General features: G+C 49.1%; 1 protein-coding gene across 6 annotated transcripts in view; it reads left to right on the top strand.

The window, feature by feature from the left end:
* The window catches only part of PRR5L (proline rich 5 like), a 74,989-nt gene that overhangs the window by 16,246 nt on the left and 45,670 nt on the right, over positions 1 to 13,073 (top strand). For all 6 annotated transcript variants that reach the window (XM_045484999.1, XM_045484998.1, XM_045484996.1 and 3 more), the window contains 2 exons: positions 4,383 to 4,671; positions 6,345 to 6,425. In XM_045484999.1, the coding sequence (XP_045340955.1) occupies positions 4,508 to 4,671; positions 6,345 to 6,425 (245 nt within the window). In that variant the 5' untranslated portion in view covers positions 4,383 to 4,507. The remainder of the gene's footprint in view (positions 1 to 4,382; positions 4,672 to 6,344; positions 6,426 to 13,073) is intronic.

The following is a 13,073-nucleotide window of genomic DNA, read 5'->3' on the forward strand; positions in this document are numbered from 1 at the left end:
TGTGTGGAAACACTCTGAGACTGAGGGATGTCCACACGGAGCTGAAGGGTCAGTAAATAAGTGAGTTACCCAAGGCCTGAGGAGGCAAGGCCTCAGTACTCTGTGACCACAACGGCAGCTTGGAGGCCTCGCATCCTCCCGAGCGGAGTATTTTCCAGATGTTACTGAGGTCGCCAGAAGCAGGGGGGACGTGTTCTTGTATTTCAACTGCTGTCATTGCTTGGAGATTTAGAAATAACAAAGTATTTAATTTATTTCACAAGCACTTACCTAGCACTTGCTATTTGCCGTGCACCGTCCTATGTAAGTGCTTTACAAATAGGTACTCGTTTTATCCTCACACATCCCTGAGGCAGTCACTGGCTGTGACAGTACCTGGCACCACGACAGGCAGGCAGTTGGTTCCTTATTCATTCCCGTCCTTCCTTGGTCTGTATCTTAAGCAGTGAGCTTAGGCCTGGGGATACAGAGACGAGTAAGTGCTGGGGCCTCTCTTTGAGGAGTTTACAGAATGGCCCAGGTGGGGCCTGGGGAACTTTCTAGATCGGGAGTCAGGGAACCTGAGTTCTGGCCAGTGCTGGCTCTCCGACCTCAGAGACACTGGCCAAGCTCCTCTGGGCTTCACTTTTGTCGTCTGTAAACGGGGGCCCTGCCCGTCTTGTCATTTTCTGACTTGTCCTATTTGGGTCAGGACATGCCTGTGCCTGAGGGGCCAGCGTGGTAGCCGGTGGATCCAGGGCGCACCGGCTTTGCCCTTGAGGCCGCTCCTGTCATCCCACCAGCATTGCTGGCAGCCCCTCTCGGCAGGGCTCTGGGGGGGCCTCGTGGCTCTGTCCGGAAGCAGGAATGGTGGAAACAAAGGCCCAGTCAGGGTCTGAGGGTGGCAGATGGTATGGGTGAGAAATGAGTCAGAGGCACCTGCTTGTCGTGTGTGACTCTACACCCAGGGACAAGGTCATGGGAGCCGCGCTCGTTGTTCTTTTGCTGAAAATTATCCTTATTTAAAAGGGGACGCAGGCCAGTGGGGCTGCCCGTCTGTGTGCCTTGCTGGATACGCAGCCCGGCTTGCAGTAGGGAGCCTGGGGGCTGCTGGCTGAGTGGCAGAGGGGGATGGGAGCCGGCCCCGTGGTCCTCAGTGTCGCACAGCCTCCTGGAGAAGTGGCTGTTGCAGCGGGAAGCCAGGAAGTAAACACCTGGATGATCCATTCAGCTCACCTTTCCACTTCCCTGCACGAGTGCCTCTGAGTGGGAGGCGGCTCCTTCACCTCGAGTCTAAGGTCCTCGTAAATGGAGTTAATATCCTGTAATTACGCAGATGTATTGCACTTAGGCCCATTTAAAGAAGGGCAGCAAAATGGGTCCTCTTTTAATAGTATGACCTTTACCAGGCAAGTTAAATCCCAAAGCCATCCGGGGTAAGGATTCTGAAGGGGCCCCATGGTTTTATTTCTTCTTTGCCTCATTCACTGATTTGCATAGATCTTTCCAAATTCTAGTGGCTCTTTCGTAGCCATTGAGACTCTCTGAAATGGAGCAGGCCTGTTTTGACTTCTGTGGTACTTACCGATAAATTTGTTACTGTTGGTTCACCCTGAGAAGCAGGTGGAGGGGCAGAACACTCGAAAAGGAAATGGTACAGGAGCCTGCTTTCGTTTAAAAAATTTTTTTCCAAGAGGTAGTCCACGCCATTCCTTTTTTGGCTCTTGGTCTTGCCAGTCATTGCCAGCGTGCCCGCTGTCTGCAGACAGCATCTGGCACCTCCCACGCTTTCTTGATGGATCGCCTGGGTGCCTGTCCCCAAGCCTCAGTCCTCTGCTGACGGGAGCAGCGTGTTTAACTGGGGGCGGCCCCTTGGTTCCTGCTTCTTCAGATGCTGTAGCTGGGATTGCAGAATGTACTCCCCTCTCCGCCCGGAGACTGACATGTATGGCTGGGATCCGTCTTTTTCTTCCAGCACTGGTTCATGGGAAACAGCAGCATTAGCTGGTGGGAGAGGTGGCCTTGAGAATACGTCCGGGCTCAACCCTAACCCCTCGAGAAAAAAGTGACTCTAACCTTGGTGCCGTTTCCTCTGTCCTTTACTCCGACCGGCTCCCAAACTCGTTTTAACTCAGTGATTTAGACTTTAGGTTCACTGGAGAATCAGAGACTGAAATGAAAGGAACAGAGGCTCTGAGGAAAGCAAGCTTTGGGCTCCAGAAGAAGCAGGACCACGCTCGAGGGTCTTGGGTCTGCCATTCTGCTGGGCACACATCACACCATCTCATGTCGTCTCTCGTCGGTCCTGTCGTCCTGGCACTGCTAACAGCTGTGGACTCTTGGACTCAGTGTGCCCAGGTCACACAGCTGGGGAGGGGCCCCGTTAAGACCCGAACCCGGGTTCACTCCAAAGCCATCGCCATTAGCCACAAAGTCATTAAGTCCTAGGAACTGCTCAGGGGACAGTATCCTTGAACCTAGTTCTGCAAGGTAGGGTAGATTTAGATAAGCATAGGGGAAGGAAAAGGAAGGGAATTCCGGGGAAGGGAAGCAGTAAATATAGTCAAGGTGGGGAGAGGGAGGAAGCATAGGCTGGAACCATGCCTACCGGTTTGTAAGCTCCACAGGGCAGCCACCACGTTGCCCAGAGCCACCATTATATCCCGGATACGTAAGTGAGTGGCTGTTGCATAGGGTGTGGTCAATAAATATTGATTGCTTAAAAATCGAACTGCCCTACAATCCAGCAGTTGCACTACCAGGTAATTACACAAGAAATACAAAAACACTAAGTCAAAGGGATACATGCACCTGTATGTTCATAGCCGCATTACTCACAATAGCCAAACTATGGAAACACCCCAAGTGTCCGTCGACTGATGAATGGATAAAGCAGATATGGTGTATACATATATACAATGGGCTATTATTCAGCCATAAAAAGGACAAAATCTTGCCATTTGCAATGACATGGATGGAGCTAGAGAGTATCATGCTAAGTGAAGTAAGTCAGAGAAGGACAAATACCGTATGATCTCACCTATATGGAATTTAAGAAAACAAACGAGCAAAGGAAAAAAAAGAGGGAAGCAAATCAAGAGACAGACCCTTCACTACAGAGAACAAACTGATGGTTACCAGACAGGAGGTGGGTGAAGTAGGTGTTGGGGATTAAGAGTACACTTACTGGGGTGCCTGGGTGGCTCCGTCAGTGGATCATCCTACTCTTGATTTCCACTCAGGTCATGATGTGAGTTCGAGCCCCACATCGGGCTCCACGCTGATGGTACAGAGCCTGCTTGGAATTCTCTCTCTGCCCCTCCCCCCTCCAAGATAAACAAATTAAAAAAAAAAGTATACACTTCCCATGATGAGTACTGGGTGTTGTATGGAAATATTAAATCACTGTGTTGTACACCTGAATCCAATACAATGCTATAAGTTAATTAACTAGAATTAAAAGTTATTAAAAAATAAAATCAGGAAAGAAAATAAATATTGATTGTGTGTGTGAATACACAGATAGCTGTTTTCTCAATAGACCTTGAGCCTCTTGAGGGCAGGGATCACGTCTTAGAAATCTTTGGATGCTTTACAGCTCCCAGTGGTTAATAAATAATGAACACTCAGGAAATATGCTCTTACAGAATGAATGAATGAATGAATGAATGAATGAATGGCGGGTAAGGGATGGTGAGATGTGCCTGAGTGAGGAGGCATTGATACTTTGGAAAATACTGAGCAATACACATGGGCTGGCATGCTAAGGGCATATCATGGAAGGTCTTTAGTGACAAGAGAAGGAGTTTTTGTGTTCTCCTTGAGGCACTTTTTTTTTTTATGTTTATTTATTTTTGAGAGAGACAGAGACAGAGTGTGAGTGGGGCAGGCACAGAGAGAAAGGGAGACAGAATCTGGAGCAGGCTCCAGGCTCTGGGCAAGCTGTCAGCACAGAGCCTGACGCGGGGCTCAGACTCACAAACCACAAGATCATGACCTGAGCCAAAGTCGGATGCTCAACCGACTGAGCCACCCAGGCGCCCCCAGGCATTTTTGAAAAAGCCGTCTCTTTAATGCGCAATGTTGCAGGGTCTACAGAAACCCAGCCAGTGCCCATGCTTTGGCATTTGTAGGCATTTAGAACCACATTCAAGCACAACTTAGAAATCACTTTTCTGTAGGATTGACTCAACCTGTTCCCATTGTTGCTGCCTTCCCACTTTGGGGTAACCAGACGGAGCCCCGTATAAATGCATGAGTGGGAGCGTGTAGGGTATAGATGTTATTTCAGGACACTGGAGTTGTTTTTAACATAGCGCGGCCGGAAAATCGCAGCCAACCTCGTCTAAGAAATGTTCTGCCCGACGCGGGAGTTTTCAATAAAAGCTTCCCTCTCTTTTCAGGTGTGGGCTAAGTTTGTGGTTTTAAGAAAGCCTGAGGGCCGGAAGGCAGCCCCGGAAGAAGCCCCTGCCCGTGGGCTGTTGGAACCTTGTGGTGCAGAGGAGAAGCCGTCCCCTCCTCCGGACTTATGACCCGTGGCTTCGCGCCCAGTGTGCCCACCGCGTTCCACGAGATGGGCTCCTTCCGCAGGCCCCGGCCACGCTTCATGAGCTCCCCGGTGCTCAGCGATCTGCCCCGCTTCCAAGCCACGCGGCAGGCCCTGCAGCTGAGCTCCAGCTCGGCCTGGAACAGGTAACGGGGGCCGGTAGTCCTGGGGTGGAGGGCCAGGGGACTGGCTTAGCGTCTGCTCCTCCTGAGAGCCCTGCTTCAGAAGGTCGGCATTATGTATACAGGCACATTTTCCTGTGGAGACCATATCCGCTGGCCTTCCTTGTTTGGGTGGAGACGAGGTGGGCCACTGGGGGCCTCCGGGCTACCAGAGTCTGTTAGCCAGCCCAGGACAGTTGGGTTGGAATTTACAGTGACAGTTCATGCTCCTTAGTCACGCCCAAGACTGTTCGAGTACCCAGGGCTGGGGCCATGTAAGTCACCTATAACCTGTTTGGGAAGATAAGACCTGTATCTGTGAAAAGCTAAGTGAGGGGTATAAACCAAGGACTAGCCATACCTGTGAGCCACAGGTGGATGGGAAAGGAGACACTGTGCTTTTATGGGTGTCTGGCTGACTTTTTGTACACCAAGCATCGAGTAGCGACTGAATCAGCACTGTGTCTTGTGTTCCTGTGGGCTACTACTTTTCAAATTTGGCAGTTACTCTTTGGATGAATTAAATGCATCACTATTTTAAAACATTACTGAATTCTTTGTCCTTTGGTTCATTTTGGATTTTCTCAGTGAATGCACACCTCTTCTGATGGGGAAGAAGAGGGGGCTGTGAAACGTTCTGCTATGGATGGATCCATGTTCTTTAAAAAAGGCTTTGGATCCTTGATAAAGACAAGATTGTAATCTGCTCCTTGCTGAAATACCGGGCTGGAGCCTCAGGGCACCTAGAGTTAAGACTTAACTGTGGCTCCTCGAGGGACTAACCCCCTACACCTCACAGGAGGGGGAATGGAAGGGGCAAGAGAGGCTGGCCTCGGTGAAACTCTTCCAAAGAAAAACTGTTTAAAGGCAAGGAATTAGCATTTCATATTAGCCCCAGGCATGGAGGCTGCCTTGTGAGGACAGGGACCTTCTAGGTGAAGGAACCCAGTTGGCTCCTGCTTGTAGCAAGCGCCATTTTGGGTTTGTTTTTTTTTTTTTTTTTTTAACGTTTTATTTATTTTTGAGACAGAGAGAGACAGAGCATGAACGGGGGAGGGTCAGAGAGAGGGAGACACAGAATTGGAAGCAGGCTCCAGGCTCTGAGCCATCAGCCCAGAGCCCGACGCAGGGCTCGGACTCACAGACCACGAGATCAGGTCTGAAGTCGGACGCTTAACCGACTGAGCCACCCAGGCGCCCCATTTTTTTTTTTTTTAAATTAAAAAAAAATTTTTTTTTAACGTTTTATTTATTTTTGAGACAGAGAGAGACAGAGCATGAACGGGGGAGGGTCAGAGAGAGGGAGGCCAGCGCCATTTTGGATTCCTCCAGGCACAGATCCTGAGAGCAGATCCCACCACCTGCCCTCGATCAGTGCTGTTTGCCATCAGGGCCACCAGTGAGGCAAGCGAGGAAGACCTGCTGGCCTTTGAGAGAGTGGAGGGAGAGGAGCTGCTTTTGGATCCTTTTGGCCTCGGTCTTTGTTTCTCTCCAAGGACCCTGGGAAGGAAATGATGGTTTCCAGGGATGGACAGTGGGCCATTTTTGTGCCATGTGCTTCCTGGCCCTTACACCTGCCTTTAGCTCAGCGCTGCTTGTTGAGTTTGCCCCAGGCAGGCAGATCCTCTAACCAGGGGTCACTTCTGTTTACCCTGTAGTGTGCAGACTGCCGTGATCAACGTCTTCAAAGGGGGTGGCTTGCAAAGCAACGAACTCTATGCACTGAACGAAAACATCAGGTACGTGGATGGCCAGGTCACGGACTATTCTCCCCTGGTGGGATTGAGCTGGGGCAGGGGGACTGTCCCCCACGGGGAGCCCTATCTTAAGGTTTTTGTCTGCTTGGTTCTTGTTGCTTCTGTTGACTTTGATGTGGCTCATGTGGCTATTAAGTTCTGAGACCCTTACCTGTCTAGACTTCTGATCCATAGATGGTTCATCCATTTATTCATGTATATAACATCTGTAAGGGGGGCAGAGGGTTGATACACAGGCAGATATCACATACTGTATAAAGATGTATTGTGCCTTCCTTAACCATTTGGTGCCATTGTAGGCAAGATGGCCTCGTGGTTGGAACCAGACTGCTTGGGATTTTGTCACTCTTAACACTTCTGTTAAGACCTGGCCAAGTGACTTACCCACTTGGTATAAAGTGGTTTATACCCCTCACTTAGCTTTTCACAGATACAGGTCTGTGACTTAACACTTCTGGCCAAGTGACTTACCAACTTCTTTGTGCCTCCGTTTCCTCTTACATGAAACAGGGATGAGAAACGTGCCTCCTTCCATAGGATTCTTTTTTTTTTTTTAGTGTTTTTATTTATTTTTGAGACAGAGAGAGACAGAGCATAAGCAGGGGAGGGGCAGAAAGAGAGGGAGACACAGAATCCGAAGCAGGCTCCAGGCTCCGAGCTGTCAGCACAGAGCCTGACGCGGGGCTTGAACTCACAGACTGTGAGATCATGACCTGAGCCGAAGTCGGATGCTTAACCGACTGAGCCACCCAGGTGCGCCCATAGGATTCTTATGAAGGTTTAAATCAAGTTATTCTATAAATGACCTGTTAGAACAGGGTTGGAGCACACTGAGAACTGATAGCTCTTATTACTGTCCATGTTGTCGCTGTCATTACTGTTACGCCTTGGAGATACAGCCCTCAACAGGACGTGGTCCTTGAGGGGTTTATTGCCTTCCAGGATCTTCCCAGTAGAATAGTGTCAGCTTTTCGTAAATGTATTCACTCGTTCAACAAATATTTGAGTGCCTCCTTATTGGCCAGGCACTGGAGAGACAACTTGGAGCAGAGATAGATGTGGACCCCGCTCTTCTGGCATTTATATCCAGTCAGGGAGATGATCATTAGTCAACTAATCATACAAGTAAGATGTTAAAGAGCCACTTTGACAGCTCCTGTGATTCAGCTGATGTGATGAAAGCATGTTAGCGTGACTTGCTCTTGCCAAGGAGTGGCGATGTCCTGCCGATGCTGTCTTCTGGAGGATCAGTGGGAATTAACTAGGTGAAGAGGGTTCTGGCTGGTGGGAACTGCAGGTGCAAAGGTCCTGTGGTGGCAGTGAGCAAGAAGCCAAAAGAAGGCCCACGTGCATAGAATACCAGAGGCTGGGGGGTGGGTGGTTGGGTTTGTGTCTTGGTGAAATGAGGGCAGAGAGGCAGGCAGGGCCCAGAGCACTAGGACCTCCTGGGGACAGGAGGTTGCACATCAGCCGTTTAATGCCCTCATGTTCTTTCCTCGCTGGTGTGTTAAGTGCAGAACATCAAGGCTAAAGCCCCAACCCTGGAGGGAGCAGAACAATAAACAAGGCCATTATCTGAGTCCTGTTTACATTTAGTTAAGTCTTATTTTAAGGGTCAGTGAGGTGTTTTAAGAGCTCATTAAAACCTTTAGGGCTCCGAAATAAACCAGGGTGTGTTGAATTTCTACCCAGGAGCTTGAATTCCACCTAATAATTATACAAATATGGGAAGAGACAATAGAGCTTGTCTAGCCCAAGGCCTCCTTTTACAGAGGAGGAAACTGAGGCCCCACAAACTTGAGTGACAGGGGCAAAGCTAGGTCAGCCAACCTCTGGGTTGTAAGAAATCTATTTTACTCCAAGAACTAAGATCCTGGCCTCTCTGTGAGGGTTCTTGAGCTCACAGTGGAAGTAAAAATAAATAAAACAGTGACTCAGGAATGTGCTAATTGTTCCTCACTTTGGAAGACTGATCCTGAAATTGTACTTAAAATCTTTGTTTGTGGGCAGCTAGGAAAAGTACCGGCCACACCGATTTCACCAGCCCTTTCAGCCCAGGGGCTGCTAACTCAGAAGCCTTCAGGTGCCAAGTGGGTGTTCTGAATGGGTGAGGTCGCCTGGGTGCATGGAGGTGAGAGGTCACCTTCTGATGAAAGGGGATTGCCCTGGCAGAACGCAGGGCCGGTGACATGTCAACCTATCTCTCAAACAGAATTTGAGATTTTTTTTTTTTTGCATGAAATTTCCTGGCTTTTAAATGTTGATAAATAACCCAAAGTTCCCCCAAACATTAGTTCAGGACAAACAAAACACATCTGTGGACTGAATGTGACCAATAGGCTACCTATTGGCAGGATGAACCACAGCGTGCATCAGGTCATTGCTGATGGGGGCTGTTCTAGCACAAAGGCCGCGTGAGGGATGGACATTCCAGGAAAGGCTCTGGGCACCTTTCACATACATCGGCCCATTCAACTGTCCTCACAACCCTGTGAGGTAACCATTGTTCTCATAGTTTATCCATAAAATTGTGGATAAGAAAAATCAAATGACTCGTCCAAGGTCACCCAGCTGTGTAAAGGGTGGAGTCAGGATCTGAACTCCTGGCTGACTCAGGCACCTGTATTAGTTTGCTCAGGCTGCCATAACAAATACTGCAGACTGGGGGTTTAATAATAGACATTTATTTCTCACTGTTCTGGAAGCTGGGAAGTCTCAGGTCAAGATGCCAGCAGGTTCGGTCCCTGGTGAGAGTCCAGTTCCTGGCCGGCAGCTCACCGCGTCCTTATAGGCCTCTCCTTCGTATTAGGCAGCCTCTCTGTGTTTCTTCTTATAAGGCCGCTAATCCCATCTTGTGGACCCCACGCTCATGACCGCATCGGAACCTGATGACCTCCCAGAGGCCCCATCTCCAAATATCATCACTGGGAGGGTAGGGCTTTAGGTTCTTTGTACCATATTGTAGAGTCCGAGAGGTTTTAGGCTGGAAGAAAAGTTAACCTGGCGGTCTTGGTGTTTCCTTCTGCATTCCTTTCGCGAGGCCCCTGGGACCCCATCTTTCATCATGCGCTCTGAGAGGCATAACACCCTCCCCCAAACTCCCTTCCAGTGTTGGGTCTAGTTCCCTATGTTTGGGGCAGTTTTCAGGCTGGTGAGAAGTACATGTAGTTGGGGTTTGACACTGATTGTCCAGATATGACCTGAGTCCAGAATAAGTCAAAACTGTCAAAAACCAGAGTTTCAGTTGCCGCTATTGTGGACCTTCTATTCTCTGGCCTTCTCTAGGATAGTGATTAAAATAGAGATGGGTTTTCACATCACACTCAGAGTTATATGACTGAGAATGTGAAACACATCCTGGGCATATGTGTGACCTGGTCCCAAGTTGAGTAAAGTGAGCTGGCCTGGCATGTGTGCCCACATCTGCAAGTGCCTGCACAAAAATACATGCCACTGTCCCTTAGTTCAGCAATTAAAATGCCAAAATGGGCATGCCACTCGCTGGTTACATTCAGGTAGACATTTGGGCTTTGATTTTCCTTTTCTTTGCTCTTTTCGAAGACCTGTTCACAGAATAGGTCCATACACTCAACAGGGTTGAGGCATGACCGGTGGGGAGGGTGTATGTGAGGGTGGGGGAACAGGACAGTAGGCACGTAGAGAAGAGAATGTGGAAGGAGGGGAGACTAGTGATTCTCAAGCCCACTTTGCAATCAGTTGTGAGAGGTCTTTGTCCCAGAAGATCTGTGTGGGTCCAATAGAATTTGTGAACATGTTAAGAGAGTAGCGTCCCGATTCAGAGAGACTGGGGTCAAGACTTAGACTAGCTGCGTGACGTTGGGCAAGTTACTTCATTTTTCTTGGTCTCTGTTTTTCCTTTTATAACGTGAGGATAATAATAGCGTCAACCTGATGGTGGTTTGGGGAGACTGAGATAATGCTACACACACCATTAGTCCAGGATCCGGTACATAAGAAACGTTAACCATTATTGGGGTGCCTGAGTCGGCTCAGGTCATTCATGATCCTCATGGTCTGTGAGTTCAAGCCCCATATCTGGGTCTGTGCTGACAGCTCAGAACCTGGAGCCTGCTTCGGATTTTGTATCTCCCTCCCTTTCTGCCCCTCCCCTGTTCACGCTCTGTCTCTCTCTGTCTCTCAAAAATAAACATTGGAAAAAAAATGTTGTTTAATGTTAACCATTATTATTCCTACTGTTGTGAGATTTTAGTAATAATGAAGTGATGAATGATGGGTGAGAGCAGAGGGGCAGTATGATGACTCATTGCATAAATGGAATTGTGTAGAGATTTCTCTAGCAATTTGGATGCGGGGAGCTCACTTTGAATGAGAGCGGTCCGGGACAGGCCCCTCCAAGAATGTGCTGGACTTGAAATTTGGGTGAGCCGGAGTTCCAACCAGGAGCCAGCTGTTTCTCCTTTCCTCAGAGACAAGAGTGAGAGGAAATGACTCCATTCTCCATTCTACTCAAGCCAAATGGTAATCAACTTTGATGGACTGTCCAAGTCCAGAAATCAGCTTCTTCAGGCCACCGTGGCCAGCCCTGGCCTTCTTTCTAATGGCGGAGTTAGTATGTGCCCAGGAAATGTGAATTCATTTACACATTAGCCGATGCAAAGGATGACCAGGAAGATAGAGGCTTTATGTAACTAGGTTTTATAATGCAGTCAGTACAAACAGTTGGTCTTTCAGTTATCGAGAATGAATTCCAGTTTAAATTTTGACAGGTAGACTTTGGGGTAGTTACGGGGAAGAACTTTGGTAAGGATGGGCACGTTCTAAAACACATTATTAGATCAAGAGTAAGATGTGGAGACCTTTTAAGAGCAAATTGATCAGGAATGTCCATACCTCAGTAAAGCAGCAATTTCCCAAATACGTCCAGGCATATGGTCATTCAGTATGAAGACTGTAAATCAGAGTTGCCTTAAAGCAGGCCTTGCATATTGTTACATCCCTAGAGGCAAGAAAATGACTGTTTAGAATAGACCTATTCTAGTGAGATCGCTGGTCATCACCGTCCACAATTCTGCCTGCCCTCAAATTCCATCTGCCCTGACTGGGGCTGGCCCTGAGTGTCCTGTTGGTTTCAATTTTCCGTGGGGCATTGATGTGGTTTTCTGTTCGTTTGCTTTTAAAGTTTACTTATTTATTTTGAGAGAGAGCAAGCGTGAGTGAGGAGGGGCAGAGAGAGAGGGAGAGAAAGAATCCCAAGCAGGCTCCGCACTGTCCGTATAGAGCCCGACTCGGGGCTCGAGCTCACACACCGTGAGATCACGCCCTGAGCCAAAATCAAGACCGACTGAGCCACCCAGGTGCCCCCGTGTGGTTTTTAATACCCTCCCAGCTTCAATCCTGATGTGGCTGCATTTTGGCAGCGGGGACGCGTCTGGGTCTGAGGCTTGGGTTCCCTGGGTTTTCCCAGGAACCAGACTGTCCAAACCTCTCTCACACAGGAGCACCCTCCTTCCTTTTCAGCCAACTGTTCTACGGATTGTGTGTGACTACGAAGAGTTAGAGAAGTATGAGAAACCTATGATTTACATTTGCTGGTTCTTACGAGAACCTGTACAAGTAGATTCTTGATGCTTTCAGTTTTTGATTGGTGGGGGGGGTGTGTGTGGAGGGAGAGGCCACTGGTGCTTTTATTCACGTGGTCAGTGGATATTGGTGGATGCTGTACCGGATACTGGGCCAGGTTTGGAGGAAGCTATTGAAGTAGGTGGTTCTAGCTCTTGGGGAGCTTCCTGCAGAGTGGGGGGCCCTGCGTAGGTGGTGACCCTACTGTGTCTTTCAGTGGGGTGTTAGCGGAATCCAGAGTGCCGGGGGAGGGCAGAGGATAGGCACGTAATTATTTGGGGGAAGGTGACACCTCAGTTGAAATCTGAAGGATGAGCAGGCAAGGGTGAGGTGGAAAGGGCAACTGAGGCCATGACCTCCTTGCCGTACGTACTTCTGTCTCCATGGCCTCCCACCCTCTGCTTCTCCCCCCAGGAGGATTTTTTTTTTTCTCTCTCTGCAGAAATGAATGCTCAGAGACAAGGGTTCCGGAAACCAGAGATGAGTTATCTGCAGCTGGCCTGAGGCAGGAAACTCACATTTTCCTTCTGTCTCCAACCACACTGCTTCTGTTCTTGTTGGGAGGGAGGCGGCATGGAGGAAACCCCAGAGATTTTCAAGGAAAGAGGAGGTTCCAAGAACCATGCTTGATCTTTGATGGCTCTGAGTCGACACGCCCTCCTTCTGAGTCATTTGGCTGCCCGAGTCCTCCCGGAGGGAACGCACCTCAGGTTTTCCCATCTCTGTGAGGGAGCCTGGTGACTGTGGCAGGACCCTCAACCCCGGGGAAGAGCTGGGAAGAGCTGGAAAAGGAGGAGACTTTGGCCGCGGCCCACAGGCTGGCAGAGTTTGAGGCGCGACTCCCTGAGGTGATGATAATAGCAGACATTTACGTAGTGTTTAGTACGTGCCAGGCTTGCTTCTGAGTGCTTTCACTGTGTCAGTTCTTCTAAAACTCACCACACCTCTATGAGACGGGTACTGTATCCCTGTCTTGCGGATGAGGAAATAGAGGCACGGAGAAATGGGACGACTTGCGCGAGTCGTACC

Source organism: Leopardus geoffroyi, chromosome D1, assembly GCF_018350155.1.
Source record: "Leopardus geoffroyi isolate Oge1 chromosome D1, O.geoffroyi_Oge1_pat1.0, whole genome shotgun sequence".
Classification (NCBI taxonomy): domain Eukaryota; kingdom Metazoa; phylum Chordata; class Mammalia; order Carnivora; family Felidae; genus Leopardus; species Leopardus geoffroyi.